Here is a 20,493-nt window from a genome sequence, read left to right as displayed (position 1 = left end):
CTTCTCTGCATGGTGGGGAGGGCTCACTCCCCTCCAACCTTCCTTTGCTCTTTTTCCCAGGCCCAAAAGACCAGAATGTTCAGGTTTACCAACAGGCCGTCTTCCACAAACATTGCAAAAGGCACTCGTGAGACCAAGGCTGTGATCCCCCACGGCCCTGGTTTGGGTCCAAAACATTTCCCACCATCAAGGGGTCTTTGGTCACAAGAGGGACTAGGAACAGGTGTGAGTCCCGAGCCAGGCTCTGCTGCGCAGGTAATGATGCAGCCCTGCAGGTAATGATGCAGCCCGCTCCCTTCCCAGGTGCAGTTCCAGGCTCTCCGAGAATGTTTGATCAAACACACTATCCCCATCCGTGGAGAATACGTCACCAGGCCCTTGAACATTGCACAGGCCGCAGACCGAAGAGATGCCTTTGTCAAGGTACAAAGCCACAGGGCAGGGCAGAGATGGATGGGCAGGTCCCAGCTTTGGGGGTAACATCCCTTGGGAGGCCAGTGTGAGCAATCTACATGCAGCCTTTCTGGGTGATAGCCTCTTCCTTTGCCTTAGAAAGCAAAGCTTCACCCCATGTCTCCCCAGGGCATCTACGGGCACCTCTTCCTATGGATTGTCAAGAAGATCAATGCTACGATCTTCACACCACCAGGCCAGGATCCCCGAAGTGTGCGGAGGGCCATTGGTCTCCTGGACATATTTGGCTTTGAAAACTTTCAGAAAAATAGGTATAAAGACCTTAGCCTCCATTATTTCTGAAAGTAGTACACGAAGGGTGAGGAGGACAGCTTGTCATGCGGGCTTGAGTCTTCTCCTTCAGAGCTTATGGGGAAAGCTGGGCGTAGTGGCTGCACATGCGTGTAATGCCAGTGCTGGGAAGGTAAAGACAGAAGGACCCATGTGGCCTACAGCCTAGCCAAGCCATCTGAATTGGTAGAGACCTAGTCTCTAAAAGCTAAGTTGGATAGCATCAAGGACCAATATCTGAGGTTGATTACACACACACACACACACACACACACACACACATACACACACACACACACACACACACGCACACTTGCACAATGCTCCCATGCACACCACACATGTGCACAGTGCATCCTTACACACACACACACACACACACACACACACACAATAAGCAGTGATTCTGACCAAGCTTAAGGGTACCTGTCCCCCTTCCCTGACCTTAGCCTGCCCACTAGGCTGGGAGCAAAGACTTCACACTCCCAGCTTATAATGCCGGGGTGTCTGCAAGCAAGTCTGGGCCTTCCTGCAAATACAGCCTGCATACATCTTAACATCCCACTGCCCAAAGAAGTCTGTGTAACTAAAAGCCATCCCCAAGAGTCAGCTTACCCCAGCATTGCTCACCCCGTGAACCACTTCCTGATCTACGGTGACTTGGCACATGGGGTCAGGGTGGTGGCAGAAGTCAATAGCCTTGACTCACCTAGGAGATTTTGTGGGTCATCTTTGGCCTTTGAGTTTGGAAATGAGTAGGCTCGGGCTGAACGTCTCTGATCCAGTGTCCCAGAACAGCTGGAAGCAGGTGTGGGCATTGTCACCAGATGCCACTGTGGTGAGGGTTGGGCAAGGAAACTAGGTGGGCAAGAGAAGCAAATGTGGGCAGGTGATACCCAAGGCAGAGTCGAAGGTAGAAGGCATGCAGCAGGGAAGTGAAGGTAGGGGTACTGTTCCAGAGCTTTTAAGGTCAGAGTCCAGGCCGTGATAGTCCCCTGGAGTTGGAGAAAAGGAAGCATGTACTTAGAGGTCTATACGCATGAGGTTCTGGGTGCACATAGCACAGCTGCCTCCAGGGCTTCCCAGCTGCAGTGGTACCCAGCTGACCCTGCTCCACACTAAGATGATGGTGGTGGTGATTCCACAGCTTTGAACAACTCTGCATCAACTTCGCCAATGAGCATCTTCAGCAATTCTTTGTAAAGCACGTGTTCACAATGGAGCAGGAGGAGTACCTTTCCGAGAATATCACCTGGGACTACATCCGCTACACGGACAACCAGCCCATCCTAGACCTGCTGGCCGTCAAGCCCATGAGTGTCATCTCCCTCCTAGATGAGGAGAGCCGCTTCCCACAGGTATGTGTCTGCATCCCCCTCAGAATAGAGCCTGCATCCCAAGGCTCTTTTTGGATGTCAAGAAACTCCATGGTGCTCAGTGGGGAGGGTATACTCGTGCATAGGGTTGTCACCACCTTTGCCTAACAAGTGCCAGTATAGCACACCTCCTGCAGGAAGACTTCCCAGACTGCTAAGGATCTGGATGATTGGCTAGTTGGTAGAGTAGGAGAGTTGGCAAAGGAATAGCCCCTAGTCTCTGTTCCTGAGTCTTCACTACCACAAGTCACCAGCCAATGTGAGCTAGTTGTCCACCAATAGTGAGCTGTAAGTCATCCTAAACCCAGATTGCTTTGCCTCCTGTGGGTTGGCCTCCTGACCTCCTCATGACTCTGAGGCCTCTGCCCTTAGAACATCTGGGTTCTTCCAGGGGACAGACGTCACGATGCTGCAGAAACTGAACAGTGTCCATGCCAACAACAAGTCCTTCCTACGACCCAAGAACATCCATGACACCCGATTTGGAATCGTGCACTTTGCGGGTGAAGTATACTACCAGGCAGAAGGTGAGCCCAGCTCTGTGTATGACCCATCTGTGGTCATACACTCCAGGATCCCAGCCAGGGAATGGTTCCACCCACTGTGGGTAGATCTATCTCTCTGACTAAGGCAATCAAGATGATCCCCCACAGGCAGGCCCAGAGGCCTGTCTACCAGGTTGACTCTAGATTTTGTCAAATTGACAAGACACTAATCACTGCAGGTGTCATCTACGCCCTTTACGACTGGTTTCTTTCACTTACTCTAAGGTTTTTGAGGGTTGTCTGTGTTAATGTAGGTGTGAGGGATCAGCCCCAAGTGCTCACGCTTGCACACTAGCACTTTACCAATGACGTCACTGCCCAGCCATTGTTTCTTGCCATTACAGAAGAATAGTCTGTGTTACTGGCCTATATTTGGTTTCTCTCTTCAACTGATGATATTTGAGTAATTTCCACTACAGCTATTTTATATAGCACAGCTGCAAACATCCAGTGCAGGGTTTGTGTGCACATAGGTTTCCGTTCTCGCAGCATATATCCAGCAGTGGATTGCTAGGTCATGTGTAGACTTTGAGCACCCGCAAACCTCTTTCCAAAGTAGTTGTGCTGTTTTACATTTTTCATAGGTATGTATGGGAGTGATAACTTCTCCACATGCTTTTGAACTTGTGTTATCAGAGCCTGATTTGCAGGAGTCTGTCCTCTCCTTCCACAGTGTGGGTTCTAGGTCATCAGATTTGGCAGCAAGTGCCTATATCCCAACTCCTTGAGTCTTGTTTTTGTTTGTTTGTTTGCTTGCTTCCTTGTTTGCTTTTTAGATAGGAGCATGATGCACCTCCGACATATCTGGCATTACATGTGTGAACCGCTATGCCTGGCTTCATATCACTTTATTTTTTTTCTTTTCTTTTCTTTTTTTATTGATGTTTATTGAGCTCTACATTTTTCTCTACTCCCCTCCCTGCCTCTCCCTTACCCCTTCAACCCTCCCCCAAAGTCCCCATGCTCCCAATTTACTCAGAAGAGCTTGTCTTTTTCTACTTTCTACTTCCCGTGTAGATTAGGTCTATGTAAATCTCTCTTAGTGTCCTCATTTGTGTCTAAATTCTCTGGGATTGTGGTTTGTAGGCTGGTTTTCTTTGCTTTATGTTTAAAAACCACCTATGAGTGAGTACATGTGATAATTGTCTTTCTGTGTCTGGGTTACCTCACTCAAAATAATGTTTTCTAGCTCCATCCATTTTACTGCAAAATTCAAGCTGTCATTATTTTTTTCTGCTATGTAGTACTCCATTGTGTAAATGTACCACATTTTCCTTATCCATTCTTCAATCAAGGGGCATTTATGTTGTTTCCAGGTTCTGCCTATGACAAACAAAGCTGCTATAAACATAGTTGAGCACATGTCCTTGTGGCACGATTTTTGTTCTTCTACACGTTGACATATCACTTTTTAATGGCGCCAAAGGTTTGATTTTAAAGAGGTATGGTTTACCTCTTGTCCTTTGTCGCTTGTGTCATAGCTTAGCCTCCACTGTAAAGTCTAGTGTCGTGAGACTCTCTTTCTCATTGCTTTTGTTTAGGGACAGGGTCTCCCTATGCAGTCCTGCCTGCCCAGGAACTTACTGTGTAGCCAGGCTGGCCTCTAACAGCCCCGCCTTCTGAATGTTAGAATTACACCGTGAGTCGCTTCTCCCAGCTTTCTTTGGTTGTTGCTTATTTCTGATTTGTTTTATAAAGCAGACTCTCCTGTAGCTCACGCTGCCTTAAACTTACTATGTGGCTGAAAATCACCTTGAACTCCTGATCCTCCTGCCTCCACCTCCCAAGTGCTGATATTCACACCACCATGCCCAGTTTATGTGGTGCTTGGAATCGAACCCAGAGAATCATGCACGCTAGGCAAGCAATCTACTAGCTGAGCCAGATCCCCAGTTCCTCTCATACGTAGTCTTACAAGAGGTTTAGATTTTACTTTTAGACATTGGTTCCATGGGTTAACTTCCTGCTGTAGTCAGGTCACGGTTTTGGGTAGAGAAGCAAAAGTCAGCGACGTCAGTCTGCTGTTCTTAGAAGAATGGGAAGGTGGCCAGTGTGCTCTCGTGGTCAGGAAAGCAGAGTAAGCAAGCATCATCCGTAGAAGTTTCTAAGTAGAGACATGAATCTAGGAGCAATCTTTGCATGCTTTTCCTGTAGGGAGACAGAGAGAGGCTGGTAACATGCCGAGAGGAATCAGGGTGCTGGAGGTGGGGGAGTTCTGTTGGAAAACTGGGAAGGCAGGGCTCCTTCACAGTCCCTCACACCACGGTTTAAGCTCTTGAGAAAGGGAGAGTTCCTGTATTAGTCGGTGTTCTCTAGAAGAACAGGGCTAATGGCTATATTAAAAGGGCACTTATCAGAGGAGTTTACAGAGTCTGGTTCAACAATGGCTGTCTCCTGACAGGAAGGCCAAGAATCTGGTCATTGTTCAGTCCATGAGATTGGCTGTCTCAGTTGGTCTTCAGTCTATGTAGTGATCCTGAAGAAGTAGGTTCCAATACCAGCAAAGGAGTGAGCACCAGGACTATTGAATTTGCCACAGAGAGTGAAGGCAAGCAGGCAAATAGCAAAGCTTCCTTCTTCTGTGTCCCTTTATATACTCTGCCACTAGAAGGTGTGGCCAACATGGGTCTTCTGACCTCAAATGATACAGATTTAGGGCGGGTAGTCCCATGTCAGATGATCCAATTAAGCAAAATCCCTCACAGGTATGCCCAGCTGTTTGGGTTTTAATTGATTCCAGATGTAGTCAAGTTGACAACCAATATTAGCAATCATAGTCCCAGAACCCAAAGAGGACATGGAGCCCACCCCGCAGCACCCCTAAGTATTCCAGAGTGAGGGTTTTTGTTTGTTTATTTGTTTGTTTTGCTTTGTTTTGAAGTGAGATGAAACTTATGAGTGAAGGGACCAGAGTTGGCACAGAACAGATCAAGACCAAGTTCTCAGCACAAAGGAGATTTATTTGTTCTAGAGGGACAACGAGCAGGGAATAAGAGCCAAGAAAGAGGGTAGGAAAGGGGCAAGGGAGAAGGGGAAGGGATGTCTGCCCCGAGGGACAAAGGACTGCCTCTGGATAGAGAGGAGATGTACGTGGCCTACAGGCAAATGCCAGTTTATAAGGGGAAAGGGGTAAACCCTGTGTTAGGATGATGTGTTTAATGTTGACTGGACAGGCTAATCAGATGAGCTAAAGTGGGACTTTTGATTGCTGGACTTCAATACTTCCATAGCTGAACCTTGGTAGTCAGCCGGGGGAGGGGGGAAGGGCCAAATAAGGGAATGGACCTTGGTGGCTAGCTTTAGGAGTGTAATCTAACAGTTTAGCAAAGGAGAGAGAAGGAGAGAGAAGGGTGGGAGGCAAAAAACATCCTTCAAAGAGGATGCTAAGATTCAGGAAACTTTTTTCTCCAAGCACAAGGACCTAATTTAGAATACCCAGAATCCATGAAAACCATACAATTCTGTGATCGGGCACATCTCCCATCTTAGTCTTAGCACTGCTGTGCTGAAATGGGACACAGAGACAGGGGGATCCCTGGAAGCTCAAGAGCCAACAGCCTTGTGTATATAGTGTTGAATAACAAGATATTTAGCTTCAAACAAGACAGAAGGGGAATCCTGTGAGCTCCACAAGGCACCATGGCATGCTAATGCCCATACTTTCACACATGAATGTACCTCACACACATTTTTAAAAACGAAAGCAGAGCTGTGTATTTAGCTCCAAATCTTGCCTAGCATGCATTAAGCCCTGGTATTTGCTCCCCAGCACCACGTAAACAGGCATAGTGGCACATGCCTGGAGTACCAGCAGTTAGGACATGAAAGCAGGAGAGCTAAACATTCAAGATCATCCTCAGCTACAAAGCAAGTCTGAAGCCAGCCTGGGCTATATGCCACCTAGTCTCAAAAAAACATAAAGCAATAAACAAAAATGCTGAAGTGTATTGTTTTCCTTTGGGCTACCTTGGTGTACCCATGACCTCATATGATCATGGCTCATAGGCAACCATCTCTCCCTGTGACCTCACACAGTTCTCGCTCAGAGTTTAATGACACTGGCCATACTGGGTCAAGGTCTATGCCCATAACCCGATTTTACCTTCATCATTTCACCTCTCAGGTTGGAGTGAAAGCTCAGTCAGTAGTGCTTTCTGTGCAAGCATGATGACTGGGCACAATCCATGACAAGAAAAGTCATGACAAGAAAAAAAAAAATCTGGACACAGTATGCTGCCTTACTGGGGAGGCAGAACCCTGGGCTCTCTGGAGAGCAGCTTAGCCTATTTGATGAATTCCAGGCTAATGAGGGACTCTGGCTTTAAAAAAAACTGTGGACAGCAACTAGCCTCTACATACATGTTCTCTGACCTTCACATACACGGGTACATATGGGTACCAAACCTGCACAAGCACGCACATTTGCATGCACACAAAGCCTTCTCTTCAAACAGGAAGGAGGTCCATACTGAACCCGGAAGTACTGGAAGCAAAGACCTCTAACAAATAAATTTGGATAGATACAGTTCTGAAGGCTAAGTGTTCCCTTTGGGAAAACTCCAAACTTAGCAGAATGCCCAAGACCTCAGAAGCAGAATAGCTGTGTTCATCTAGACTGTGGTGGTGAGCAGGAATGGGATGCAGGGGTCTGAGAGTTCAGAGGTCAGAAGGGACAGTGCTGGTGGAGACAGAAGTTCCGAGTGGAAGACAGACAGTGCTTCAGGGGCACATTCTGGAGTCCCCCAGCATTCTCATTTTATTTGAGGGATGGGAGAGATGGCTCTACTGGTCTGAAGGGTGGCCCTGCTCTCTCCACAGGCTTTCTGGAGAAGAACCGAGATGTGCTGAGCACAGACATCCTCAACCTGGTTCAGTCCTCCAAAAACAAGTTCCTAAAGGAGATATTCAACCTGGAGTCACCACAAACAAAGATGGGCCATGGCACCATCCGCCAGGTGAAGGCAGGAAGCCAGTTCTTCAAGGTGAGCTACCACCTGCCACCCTCACTCCGAGGCACTGTCCCAGACAGATAGGACCAGGGAGAGCCTTTATGCACTAGGAGTCCCCTGCATGTGACATCTCCAGCATGCAGCATCACAGCATGTGACATTTCTCAGCATACAACATCACCAGTGTGTAGCATCCCCAGTGTGTAGCATCACAGCATGCAGCATCACAGCATGCAGCATCCCAGCATGCAGCATCCCCAGTGTGCAGCATCCTAGCATGCAGCATCCCAGCATGTAGCATCCTCCAGCATGCAGCATCCCCAGTGTGCAGCATCCCAGTGTGCAGCATCCCCAGTATGTATCTGGTATCCAACGAGGCTTGTGCTGAAGTGAAGGAGAGAAGAGGAGAGAAGAAGGGAACAAAGGAAAGAGAGAGAGAAGGAAGGAGGGAAAAGAGAGGAAGGAAAAGGAAAGAGGGGAAGGAGAGAAATACAGAGGGAAGGAGGAAGAGAGGGAAATGAGCTGGAGGGATGGCTCAACAGTTACGAGCACGGGCTGTTCTTTCGGAGGACCTGGGTTTAATTGCCAGAACCCACATGGCAGCTCACAACTATCTGTAACTCCAGTTCGAGAGGATCCGATACCCTCACACAGACATGTACGCAGAAAAAAAGAAAGGGAAGAAATGAAGAAGAGGAGGGAAGGAAGGAAAGAAGACAGGACAGAGGGAGAGGGGGAGAGAAGGAAGTGGAAAAGGAAAGGAAAGAAGGCATGGGGAGGGATGATGGAAGAAATGTGTCCTGGGTGGCAGCCCTCGCTGTGCCATGGTCCCTAGTTCCCTGGACATAACTTCCCTGCCCTTATGACCCTTGCTTTCTCTTTGCAGCCGTCAGACTCCATCAAGCGCCCACTCACTCTCGCAGGCCAGTTCAAGCAGTCCCTGGATCAGCTGATGAGAATCCTGACCAACTGCCAGCCCTACTTCATCCGCTGCATCAAACCCAATGAGTACAAGAAGCCGCTGGTAACTAGGAGAGAGTGGGGGTGTGCCAGAATGGGGTGCAGCACTGAGGAGCTGAGTTTGACACCTAGAGTTGACATCCGGGGCATGGCCAACGTTGTAGCTGTCCACCATCCCTGGGTCACACCTCAGCGACCTGCTCGGCTTCAGCTCACTCTCACCCTAGCTTTTTAGCCCTCCCGTCATCTGCTGTGTATGCTTGGCCGGGCTCTGAGACTCATTTTTCTTATCTTCTGTGAAGTCAGACTTACTCTTGTCTATAGGCAGTTAGCAATGAAGCTGTGGTCACAAGAATGCCCACATGACCCAAAGTATTTTGGGGAGGCAAAACTTGCCCTCTGCAGGTGGGTGATCAGCAGTGGCGTGCTCTAACAAGCAAGCACGTCTAGTGGGAAGTCTAGGACTCCAGGGTGCCATGCTGTGCTCTTGTTGGTCAGAGTCTGGCCTCACATTCTTACACGAGTGACTCATCCGTGTGGTAGGGACAAGGTGGACTCCTGTGATTCCCTGACTCATAGAACCTGCTCCCCAAAAGGCTGTAAGCACAGGGACTTCACAAGCCAGAAAATACAATTTGCAAAGATAAAATAACTAAAAACTGTGTCATAGGGGAATAATACGATATTTGTTTGTACATGTTAGCATATGTATGCATGCGTGTATTGGAGGGTGCACATATGTGTAATGGAGGATAGAGTTTGTTTGATATTTGGTATCTTTTTTATTGCTCTCCCAGTTATATAGTTTTTAAATTATTTTATTTTATAGGTGTAGATATTTGGCCTGCATGTATACTAGCACCACGCATGTGTCTGGTGCCCATCGAGGCCAGAGTGGAACTAGAACTGGAATTCCCTAGAACTGGAGTTATGGACAGTGTGAGCCATAATACAGGTGCTGGAATGCAAACCCAGGTCTTCTAGAAGAGCAGTCAGTGTTCTTAACTAGTGAGCCGTCTCTCCAACAACCACCCCCTTTTTAAAAAGTATGTGTATGCATGTGTGTCTACGTGGGCACATGTGCACGTGAATGCAATTGCTTGTGGAGGCCAAAAGAGAGCACCAGAGTCCCTGTAGCTGGAATTTCAGGTCATTGTGAGCCTCCTGGACATGAATGCTAGAACTAAACCTAGGTCTTAGCAGTAATACATGTGTCTTAATTGCTGAGCCACCTCTCCAGCCCCTCCACCTCATTTGTTGAGACAGGGTGTCTCAATGAACCCGGAGCTTGCAGGTTTAGCAAGACCAACTAGCCAGTAGGCCCCTGAGATCTGCTTACCTCCTCCTCCCATCACTTGTATTGTTGGTACATGCTTAGGTTTGGTAGTGGTGGTGGGCTCAGTGGCTCAAAAGGCAGGTTGTCATACTTCCCTAGAAAGTACCTTACTAGCTGAGCCTTCTCCCATCCCAAAAAAGAAAATTACATTTGGGCTAACAAATGGCTCAATGGGTACAGGAGCTTGCTTCCAAGCCAGATGTCCTGAGTTTGGTCCCTAGGACCCACATGACAGAAGTAGAGAACCAGCTTCCTCAAGTTGTCCACTCACCTCCACATACATGCTGTGTCACGCATGCACCTTGGCACACGCACTCATGTACACACATAATAGATAAATGTAATATAAAATAAGTCTAATGAATAAATATTACTCTAAAATGAAGCACCTTTTAAATAGAATGCAATTGTATGTATTGAGGCTGTTTTATAAAAGCTAGTCGTCTTAGGGTTTCTATTGCTGTGATGAGACACCAGGACCACGGCAACTCTGATAAAGGAAAACACGTCATTGTGGTGGCTTACATGTCAAAGGTTCAGTCCATTGTCATCATGGTGGGACGTGGCAGTGTGCAGGAAGGCATGGTACTGGAGAGGGAGTTGAGAGTCCTGCATCTTGCATGGGCAACAGGAAGTGGTCTGAGACACTGGGTGGTATCTTGAACATAGGAGACCTCAAAGCTCACTCCCACAGTGACACACTTCCTCCAACAAGGCCACACCTCCCAATAATGTCTCTCCCTATGAGCTTATGGGGGCCAATTACACTAGTATAGACAACTGCTATTTAAGGAAGAGACCTGGTCAGTCATTCTCATCAACTTAGACCATGAAACCCAATATGGACAAGTTCGATAGAACTACCATATGCAGGCTGCCCATGCATGCTTCAGCATTGCCAGGGCATACATTTCATTTTTCATTTCAGATAGTTGCTATAGACAGCAGCTAGACAACTCTTTGTTTTGTTTTTTGAGACAGGGTTTCTCTGTGCAGCCTTGGTGTCCTGGGACTTGCTCTGTAGATCAGGCTGAACTTGAACTCACAGAGATCTGCCTGCCTCTGTCTCCCAAGTGCAGGGATTAAAGTGTGTGCCACCACCACCAGCTTAGGCAACTCTTATTCCTCATGCTGGCAAAAATTGTCTTGCTCTTAGAGGTCCTGCAGGTAGCCACACCGTCTGCCCTAGGCTGAGGCTCACATTCTGGGGTGCCTCTGACCAGAATTCATCTCAGTGGCTACGCCTGCATGCTGTGAGTTGGGGAGAGAGACCTAGGCTGAGGAGTAGACAGGCTCCGCCACTGAAGAGTATGGCCCTGCCCTTCAGGCATCTCATCTTTAAACCAGCGCCAATCATGCCCGTCACGTACATTGTTGTGGAGATTAAATAGAAACTACAGGCTCTCGGGACACACCCATTTAGTAACAACTGGCTATTCACCCAGGGCTAACCACGGTGACTTTCACCAACCTGCCCATGGGCTTATCTATTTAAAGGGAGTCATCTCCCCTGAAACTTCAAGTTGAGAGTACCCTCTGGAGTCCTGGAGATGAGGGAAGCCACACCAGATTCCTGTCAGTCACACTGACCTCCAACTTCAGCTCCCTCTCCCTCTGTCCAGCTCTTTATGCCCATCCAGAGGAAGGGAGGACAAGATTGAACCAAAAGAGCCTCTGCCTCTAAATAGATTTGCTTCTTCCTTCCACTGAGGAGGAGAGACACGCGATGCTGCCTTTCTCAGGGCAGCATCCATGTTGCTGTAAGCCAGGCCCACATAAAGACTTTGCATTTCTAAGGAGGCGATATGCAAATGACTCCACCCCGAGTGTGTGATGTAGGTGGAGGCCAGAGGACAACTGGTGCTGTCCATCCGACACTTAGACAGAGCTTCTGCTGCTGTGATGAAACACCATGACCAAAAGCAACTGGAGGAGAAAAGGGTCATTGGAGGATGACTGGACAGGTCCCTAGGCAAGCTGACCCCCCACCTCCAGCAGTAGCAACAGTGAGTGGTTTTGGAGGGTGGGGTCCTTGGCTCCTCAACCCAGCCTTCTCTGCCCGCAGCTGTTTGACCGAGAGCTGTGCATTCAGCAGCTGCGCTATTCCGGCATGATGGAGACGGTGCAAATCCGCAAGTCAGGTTTTCCCATCCGCTACACGTTTGAAGAATTCTCCCAGCGGTTTCACATGCTACTGTCCAGCCCTGAGCGCAAGCAGGTGTGTGTCTATGAGCTGATAGAACCTTGTGCCTCCCGCTGAGTCCTCTCCACCTTCCTGATCTCCTGGACCTCCCTGGATCACCAACCCCAGCTGTCTGTCCTTCCTGTTGTCCCCTACTCTATCTTTGCAGGCAAAGTGCCTGGCTTGCAGGCAAAGTGCCTGGCTCACAGGCTTCTGGTTGATGCTGGTGGCTGTGTGTATTCCCTTTAGATATCTGTGGGTTTATTCTGCTCTCCTGAGATCACCAGGTCCAGTGTCTGAGGGGTGGCTAGGAAGATCTATGGGATAGAATGTTCTGCCATTCTTTTGCAGCCTGCGGCCATCCTAACATTTGAATTGGTCTGAGGCTAAATGCTCTCAAGCTACATGGAGGCCCCAGGCTCACCAAGTATCTTATGTGTCCCTCATTCCCTTAACCTGGAGTGTAGGCAAGTGCCTGAGTATAGTCAGACAGCCCTTGCTGGGAAGCCTGCATGACCCTGGAGGAGACCCTCACCTCTCTTCAGAGTCCCTGATCACCCCTGGTTTTCTCAACAGTATCAAGACAAACACCGCCAAATGACCTTGCGCATTGCTGACCTGTGCCTGGGGACAGACAAAGACTGGAAAGTGGGAAAGACCAAAATCTTCCTGAAGGTGAGATTCCATGGCCTCCTGGAAACCATAGGGAGGGGAGGAAGTATTCCATCCTGCCTGCCCTGTCCCCACCTGGGCTATGGGCTCTTTTAGCTATTGGTTCACGCACTGTTGGTCCCATAATGGGGATCTGGAATCTAGACAGGAAGGAAGTAGTAGAGAGACAGGATAACAGAGAGACAGTCCCAAGGGAACCGTCCAGGAAGGTGAAATTGCCAATGAAAAGCCACACAGAGCAGCACAGGGTAAAGTTGGTAATAGGGAAAGAATGAGAATAGAAAGTTCACCCCTGGCTCCTTGCGCCCATGCCCAAGATCTGGTCCAGGTCTATGTCTCTAAGCTCACAAGGGCACATGAGAGACTCAATTCTCCTGATGCTAAATAGAAGAAGGAGAGGGGGAGGGAGAATGAGGTGGGAAGGAGGATGAGAGACAAAGAGGGAGAGAGGGAGGGGGGAAGGGAGAACGGTTGAGCCACCAACATCTCTCCACCAGCCACAGAACCACTGCTCTCTGTAATGTAAAGACAATCCCTGCCTTCCTGGGGCTACCATGGCAGGCCTGTGCTTCCCGTATCAGGCCTCAGAATTAGGAGGGGTGAGAGGCAGGAGAGGACCTCACCCCACCCCCATTGATGAGGACAAGCCATGCTGGCTCCCGTGATCTCTTCTCACGGGCTTTGGGAACTATTTTTACACAAAAATAAGCTCAGGTGTGCTATATAGTCTAATGCAAATTGTGAGTGACTTTGGATAGATTGAAAGAGCAAAATAAGACGTGAAAGGAAGTTTGGTACTAGGGTGAGCTGTGGCTGCAGCTTCATTCCGATCCACATCAGGGTCCCTCCTTTCCTGGTCCTTGTAGGAGCGTCTGGGACAGAACTGACCCTGGAGACCAAGACCTGGTCCCAAGCAGGGGTAGAGGGCTGAGGGAGGGGTAGCAACATGATGTGATCTCACCCACCCTCAGGATCATCAGGACACAACGCTGGAGATCCAGAGGAGCCAGGCCCTGGACGGAGCAGCGACCTGCATCCAGAGAGTCCTACGGGGACACAAATACAGGTGTCTTCCCCATAAACCATCCCAGAGTTTGACTTGATCTGGGCACTAAGTATTCTACAGCTATTTGGAGACCACAGGCCCGCCAAGTAGCCTCACCCCCTTAACCTGGAGGGTAGGCAAGTCATCCAGCACAACGTGTCCCTCGGGCAGGCCTGGGAAACTGAGGCACAAGATCTCAATTGGGACACTCAGTCAATATACATTTTACACACACACACACACATGCACACACACACACATGCACACACACACACACACACACACACACACACAGGTACAAGTGCAGGTTGTCATGTTTACAAGGCAAGCACTTTGTTGATCAAGTTATCTCTGTCAGTAAAGTGATCTCTTCCTTCCTGGCTTCTGGGTCTTTGAAGACACCAGTCTTAGCTCCTTTGTCATAGCCCCTTTGGTCCCTGGGACCCTGCTCACTTTCTTCAGCCCATTTCCTCTCTGTCCTGCAGACTGAAAAATTCTTTCGTTCTACCTTCAAGCTTACTGATTCATCTCTGCTCTCTCTGTTCTGCTACTTGGTCCAACCACTAAGCATTTGTTTTTAACTACAGTGGTGTGTGCGTGCGTGTGTTTCTGTGTGTGTATGCACAGGTATACACAATTAGAAGGCTGACTTGTGTGCATGTGTATACATAGGTATATACAATTAGAGTGTTGACTGACTCATTCTGTGTCTGTGTGTCTGTCTCTATCTCTGTCTCCCCCACCCCCTGTATACACTAGACAAAGAGCAAACACTCTGATATAACTGTTCTATATGGGACCCAGGAATAATCTTTATTGAAGTACTTTGTATGGTTTTAATATGACTGGAATATACTATGCTAAACCTAAGAAACTCATCTGCAAAAGTATTAAAAGTGGTAAGAAAACACAATTGAGTACGAAATAAAAGGTCTATGTGGGCCAAGCTCACTTGAGAGGTCTTTGCTCTCTGGAACCCTGCTTCCAGATTCTGTCCCAGTCCTGGGTTGAAGCTCCCTTCTCAGATGACTCTGGACTGTGTCAAATTGACGGATAGAGCTATGTAGGACGCAATGTGGATGACAGATGGGTGTGCTGTCTTCCCATCGCTTCAGCTTTAGAAGGTAGAGATGGGATCTTCAGCGCAAACTGGCTGTTTAGCTAGTCATATCAGTGAGCTCTGGCTTTGCATGGGAGACTCAAGGAATGGAAAGGGAGAAGGACGGAAGATAATTTTATATCATCCTCAGGCCTCCACATAAAGGAACACTCAAACATATACACCTACACACATGCAAGAACACATGCACACATACAACACACATACACATGAAAACAGAAAAGAAAGAAGTGAGCCGGGCGGTGGTGGCACACGCCTTTAATCCTAGCACTCGGGAGGCAGAGGCAGGCGGATCTCTGTGAGTTCGAGGCCAGCCTGGTCTACAAGAGCTAGTTCCAGGACAGGCTCTAAAAAAAAGCTGCAGAGAAACCCTGTCTCGAAAAAAAAAAAAAAGAAAGAAAGAAGTGAAAAAGTGCCCATTGATTCTGTTCCTTCATGTATCGTGGTGGAGTATGAAGGGATGAGAAGGGATTTCTTGATTATTTAAGAAAAAACTGGCTTATCATCATTCAAATATGAGGAGAGTTTGTTTTCCTTTAGTTTTGTCTGTTTTACCTGAGAGTTTTTTGTTGGTGATGTTGAGGGCTGAACTTAAGACCTTACACTAGACAAATGTTCTCTCACTGAGCTACATCCTTAGCCCAGAGATGCGGGTTGTTAATAGTAAATCCCATGCACATCTTTAGGTCTTGCTGAGGCATCCGAGTATGCGAGTATGCGCCATACAGTTCCCTTCCTCTCTGATATTTTATTACCCACCTTTGGTTCCACACCGGTCCCTTTGTTTTCACACCCCTCCAGGACCTAGGAGGAGAGTTATTTAGTACTTCTAATTTGCATTTTCTCTCCAGGAAGGAGTTCCTGAGGCAGAGACAGGCGGCTGTGACCCTCCAGGCAACGTGGCGAGGCCACTGCCAAAGAAAGAATTTTGAGCTGGTGAGAGAGAGAGCCCGGGAAGATGGGCCTTCAGGGGCAGCAGAAAACGGACCCATGAAAGACACATCATTCACGATTGTTTCTCTGAATCATAGCTCCAGGCAGGAAGCATTCCATTGCGAGTTGATATAGAATTCAGATTTTTTTTCCTTTTCTTTGCATGATCTCCAGCCCTCTGTTGGGGGTGGGGATCAAAATGTTCCCATCCAGAATTCTGGGCATCCCCCAGAACTGGACTGGATTGATGGCTTCTCTTCTCCCAACACGGAGTCAGTAGACTAACCAGCCGGATGGACCTCAGGTCACAAGCATTGCTTCCTCATTTTACTTCCCACCACAGGCCCCAGATAGAGACTTTGTTCTCTATGAACCAGAGAGGCCGTCACTGCACTCTCTTGGGCCTCACTTGACCCCTTGTTCCTGTCATGACTGTGACTATAAATGCAGCTTAAAAGGGTCACATCAGCAACAGGCCCCGACTTTCAGCTCTGTGCTCAAAAAGTACGTGGTGGTAGCTGACAAGGAGGAGCCACATGGGGACCTGTTGTACTGAGTGCACTGTTTTATTTAATATTAATCACTCTGCAAGTAAAGGAATTAAAGCACAGAGGGCTTACCTAACAAGATTTTCTCATGAGTGGGTATATCCGGCATCTAGGAGTCCTTGTGACTTTCATACCCTTAAGCCGGTCTTTGATCAGTCAACAGGGTCATCTGGAGACCCAGGGACCTCTGTGGCCTGGTATAGATTGAGTGTTCACGCATTTCTTACTCTCCTATTTTAAAGATACTGACTCTGCCTGCATGGACTCCACAGGAGCTCATAGTCCAGCACTATGATGAACCCAGCTGGCTGCTGTGAAGCCCATGCCCGTCCACTATTTACGTCACATTGGCTATTTCCCTTGCTGCAGCAACAAAATGTCTGACTAAAGCAACTTAAGGAGGGACTGGCTTATTTGGGCTCACAGTTCAAGAGGATACAGCAGTCCATTATGATAAGGAGATCACAGCAGCAGAAACATGAGGCTGCTGGCTGCACTGCATCCACAGTCAGAAGGCAGCGAGCAAGGAGTTTCTACACTCAGCTAGGCGTCTCCTTTATATACAATGCAGAACCCACCCATGAAACGGTGCTGTCTGCGCTTAGGGTAGATCTACTTATCTTAATTAACCTTATCTTGAAAACCCTTCACAGACAAGCCCAGAGCTTTTTCTCTAAGGTGGTTCTAGATCCCGCCAAGTTCACAGTCAATATAAACCATCACATATGCTATTTGCCAGGTGCTTATCAAGCACTTATTTGACTGATAGGCTCTGCTCCAGTTTACAAGGAATTGATTGGCTCTTGCTCATTGACCTGTAAGGATGCTTATAATACCAGCACCGCATGAAAAAGAATAGGTGACTAAATTATACCGAGGATCTCCCAGGGAGAGCCACTCTCTGATCTCTCAGGAAAGTGTCTTGCAGTAAATCTAACTACCTTCTGTTCCCACAGATCCTAATAGGGTTTAAGCGTCTGCAGGCCATTGCCCGGAGCCACCAGCTGATGAGACAGTTCCAGACCATGCGACAGAGGATAGTGCAGCTACAGGCCCATTGCAGGGGCTACCTAGTGCGACAGCAAGTCCAGACCAAGAGGAAGGCGGCGGCGACCATTCAGGTACATGCCAGAGGCCTGGCTGCCGGGCGGAGCTTCCAGCAACAGAAAAACGTTGTAGTTGGTTACTTGGTATGCAAGGGAGGTAGGGCTGGCTGGTGCCAATAGAAATATAAATAGGGTTGGGGAGCTGACTCAGTGGATGAGAACATTTGACATAAAAATCAGCGTCAGATCCCCCCAAAACCAAGCCAGGCACAGTAACTTGAGCATCTAAGCCTACCACTCTCCTGAGGAAATGGGAAGCAGTCAGTAGACCCCCAAAGCCTGAAGCCAGCCTGGTGTGTACAGGGGTGATGAGACCTCCATATCGGGGAAAAAAAAAAACAAAACAAACAAAAAAAACAGACGGTAAGGACTGATGCCTGAGGCTGTCCCCTGATTTACACACATACGCTGGCCATAGGAGATTGAGAGAATGGGGAGCAGTAGATCAGCATCAAGATGACCCCTATATTCGAGGGGGCAGGGCTAGGGAGGGAGCTCAGTTGCTGCTGTCCTTGTCTCACTAACCTGAGGACTTGAGCTGGATCCCAGAACCTACATGAATAACCAGACATGGTGGTATGCATCTGTAATCCTAACACTGGGGACGTGGAGACAGGCAGATCCCTCAAGGTCACTGGTCAGCCAGCCTAGCCTACCGGATGAGCTGTCAATGAAAAATCCTGTCTCACAAAACAAAAGCTTACAATGTAGACAGCTCCTGAGGAATAACGCAAGGTTGTTCTCTGGTCTACAGAGAGAGAGAGAGAGAGAGAGAGAGAGAGAGAGAGAGAGAGAGAGAGAGAGAGGGAGAAGAGGAAGAAGAAAAAGAAGAAGAAGAAGAAGAAAAAAAAGAAGAAGAAGAAAAAAAAAAAGAGCAGGAGGGAGGGGAGAGATAGAGAAGGAGAGAGAGGGGAGAGAGAGAGAAAGAGAGAGAGGGGAGAGAGGGGAGAGAACAAGCTGCATTTTAAAATCCCACTATGCAGGATCTTTCCACTTCCATGATGTATCTAAGAGCCAATCTCATCAACCTCATTCTTTATTTCCTGGCTCAGTGGCAAATATGATGCAGCAAAGGGATGGGATAACATGGGCTTCATCTCCACAACATACTAGGAAAGCAAGCAGGCCAGGTGAGAGGAGAAATCCTCAGGCCATCACTGGCTGCAAAGCACTTAAGCCAGGTCCCAAGGTCTCCCCTGTGGTCCCTTGACAGAATGAAGGTACTGAGGGGGCCTGAGTGGTGGCTTAGTAACTGGCATCTGGGTTCCTAAAGTTTGTGGAGTGTCTCAGTGATCAAACTCTACTCCCTGATAATTGCTAGAAAGGAAGAGGCCTGATGAAGATCTCCACTCGTTCTAGATGTTAAATTTTATGATTGGGCAAATTGAAAGGCTCAGTTGGTAAAGTGTGTGAGTAAGGACCTGAGTTTAAATCCCCAATATGCATGAAAAAAATCCAGCGACGGTGACATTCACCCGCAACCCCAGCTCTGAGGAGGCAGAGGCAGGGGTCTCCCTGGGCTGGATAGTCAGCCCGTTTCACCAAATTGGTGAGCTCCAGGCTTAATAAGAAGTTCTGTCCTATGGAAGAAGGGGGAACTGTGGTTGGTATGTAAAATGAACTAAAAAAATCTGTCTCAAAAAAATTAATAGAGAGCAACTGAGGAAGACACTTGTGCACATATGTCCATGTACACAAAATTATTATTATTATAAGGGAAACATCTTTATTCGGACAAATGGTGGCAAGATAAGAGTCCCTAGGCTTCTGGGGTGCTCTGTCCTGTGACAATAGGCAATGTTGCACCCTGGAGGTCATCCCTTCCTGTAAGTGACCTTCTCTCTATGTGGTATATACAGGAACCTCCGGTCATTCTGGCTAGCGAACCCAAGGGTCAAGGTGCTGTCCCTGACAGGAAGCGTAAGTCCATCTATGACACTGTCACCGACACAGAGATGGTGGAGAAAGTGTTCGGCTTCCTCCCAGCCATGATCGGAGGCCAGGAGGGCCCAGCTCCAACAGGCTTTGAGGTAAGACAGTCCAAGCAGGGATGGGAGGACCCTTCTCGGGCTAACTGGGACTTGTAGTGTGCACTCAGTTGGCTGAAAGCTTGGCCTATGTCCTCTCTGTTTGGCTCTCCCAGGATCTGGAAGTAAAGACTCAGAAACTGCCCGAAGTTGATCTGGATGCAGTACCCATGACAGAGATGCCAGAGGAAGATAGGGACGGTCTGGCTGAGTATACCTTCCCCAAGTTTGCTGTGACTTACTTCCAGAAATCAGCCAACCATACCCACATCCAGAAGCTGCTCAAGTACCCACTGCTCTACCATGAAAATGAAACTGACCACCTGGTACCAGCTGTTCACTGGTTTTCTATGTAGCCCAGCCCCGCTCCCCTACTACCCCAGAGCCCAAAGTCTGAGCTGTGGTTAAGAGGAAATAAGCAATGGGCCCAGGTCACCGTGGACTCCAATGCTGGAATCAACCAGGCCTTCTGTCTCATTATCCAGGCGGCTCTAGCTGTATGGCCCATCATCTTGAGGTTCATGGGGGACCTTCCGGAACCAGTGCTCTACACCAGGAACAGCCTGAGTGACTCAGTGACACGGCAGACCCGTAACAGGCTGAGCAAGGACAGTGGCACCCAGGGCCCGCAGCACAACGGATATGCACAGGTATGTGGTGAGGGCAGCAGACAGGAGAACTTGGGAAGCTGGGCAGAAGCCTAGTCCTCAGACATGACTGTGTCCGGGAAGGCACCAGTCAAGAGCGGCACCAGGACGGTTGGGATGTTGCAGTCGTGAATGGAGAGGGGTTTCTAAACTCCAAATATTAGTTTTGACTAATTAACACTTAAAAGCAACAACAGATTTTTGAGGCTGGGGCTATGACTCAGTTGGTAGAGTGCTTGCCTAGCATGAACAAAACCCTGAACTTGATCCCTAGACGAGGTGGGGGCATACTTGTTATTCCAG

The 20,493-nt window shown here is 48.4% G+C and overlaps 1 protein-coding gene across 1 annotated transcript in view; it reads left to right on the top strand.

The window, feature by feature from the left end:
• Positions 1-20,493, top strand: part of Myo7b (myosin VIIB) — a 67,941-nt gene that overhangs the window by 25,128 nt on the left and 22,320 nt on the right. Inside the window, exons 12-25 of the mRNA XM_042055159.1 lie at positions 304-423; positions 583-725; positions 1,892-2,102; positions 2,512-2,647; positions 7,484-7,647; positions 8,501-8,638; positions 11,976-12,128; positions 12,669-12,767; positions 13,736-13,830; positions 15,781-15,865; positions 17,367-17,585; positions 19,376-19,546; positions 19,660-19,869; positions 20,029-20,193. Coding sequence (XP_041911093.1) covers positions 304-423; positions 583-725; positions 1,892-2,102; positions 2,512-2,647; positions 7,484-7,647; positions 8,501-8,638; positions 11,976-12,128; positions 12,669-12,767; positions 13,736-13,830; positions 15,781-15,865; positions 17,367-17,585; positions 19,376-19,546; positions 19,660-19,869; positions 20,029-20,193 — 2,109 coding nt within the window. The remainder of the gene's footprint in view (positions 1-303; positions 424-582; positions 726-1,891; positions 2,103-2,511; positions 2,648-7,483; positions 7,648-8,500; positions 8,639-11,975; positions 12,129-12,668; positions 12,768-13,735; positions 13,831-15,780; positions 15,866-17,366; positions 17,586-19,375; positions 19,547-19,659; positions 19,870-20,028; positions 20,194-20,493) is intronic.

The sequence above is a fragment of the Arvicola amphibius genome, chromosome 5 (genome assembly GCF_903992535.2).
Source record: "Arvicola amphibius chromosome 5, mArvAmp1.2, whole genome shotgun sequence".
Taxonomy (NCBI): Eukaryota; Metazoa; Chordata; class Mammalia; order Rodentia; family Cricetidae; genus Arvicola; species Arvicola amphibius.
Note: the sequence above shows the minus strand (reverse complement) of the source record. Positions and strands in the feature narration are given on the sequence as shown.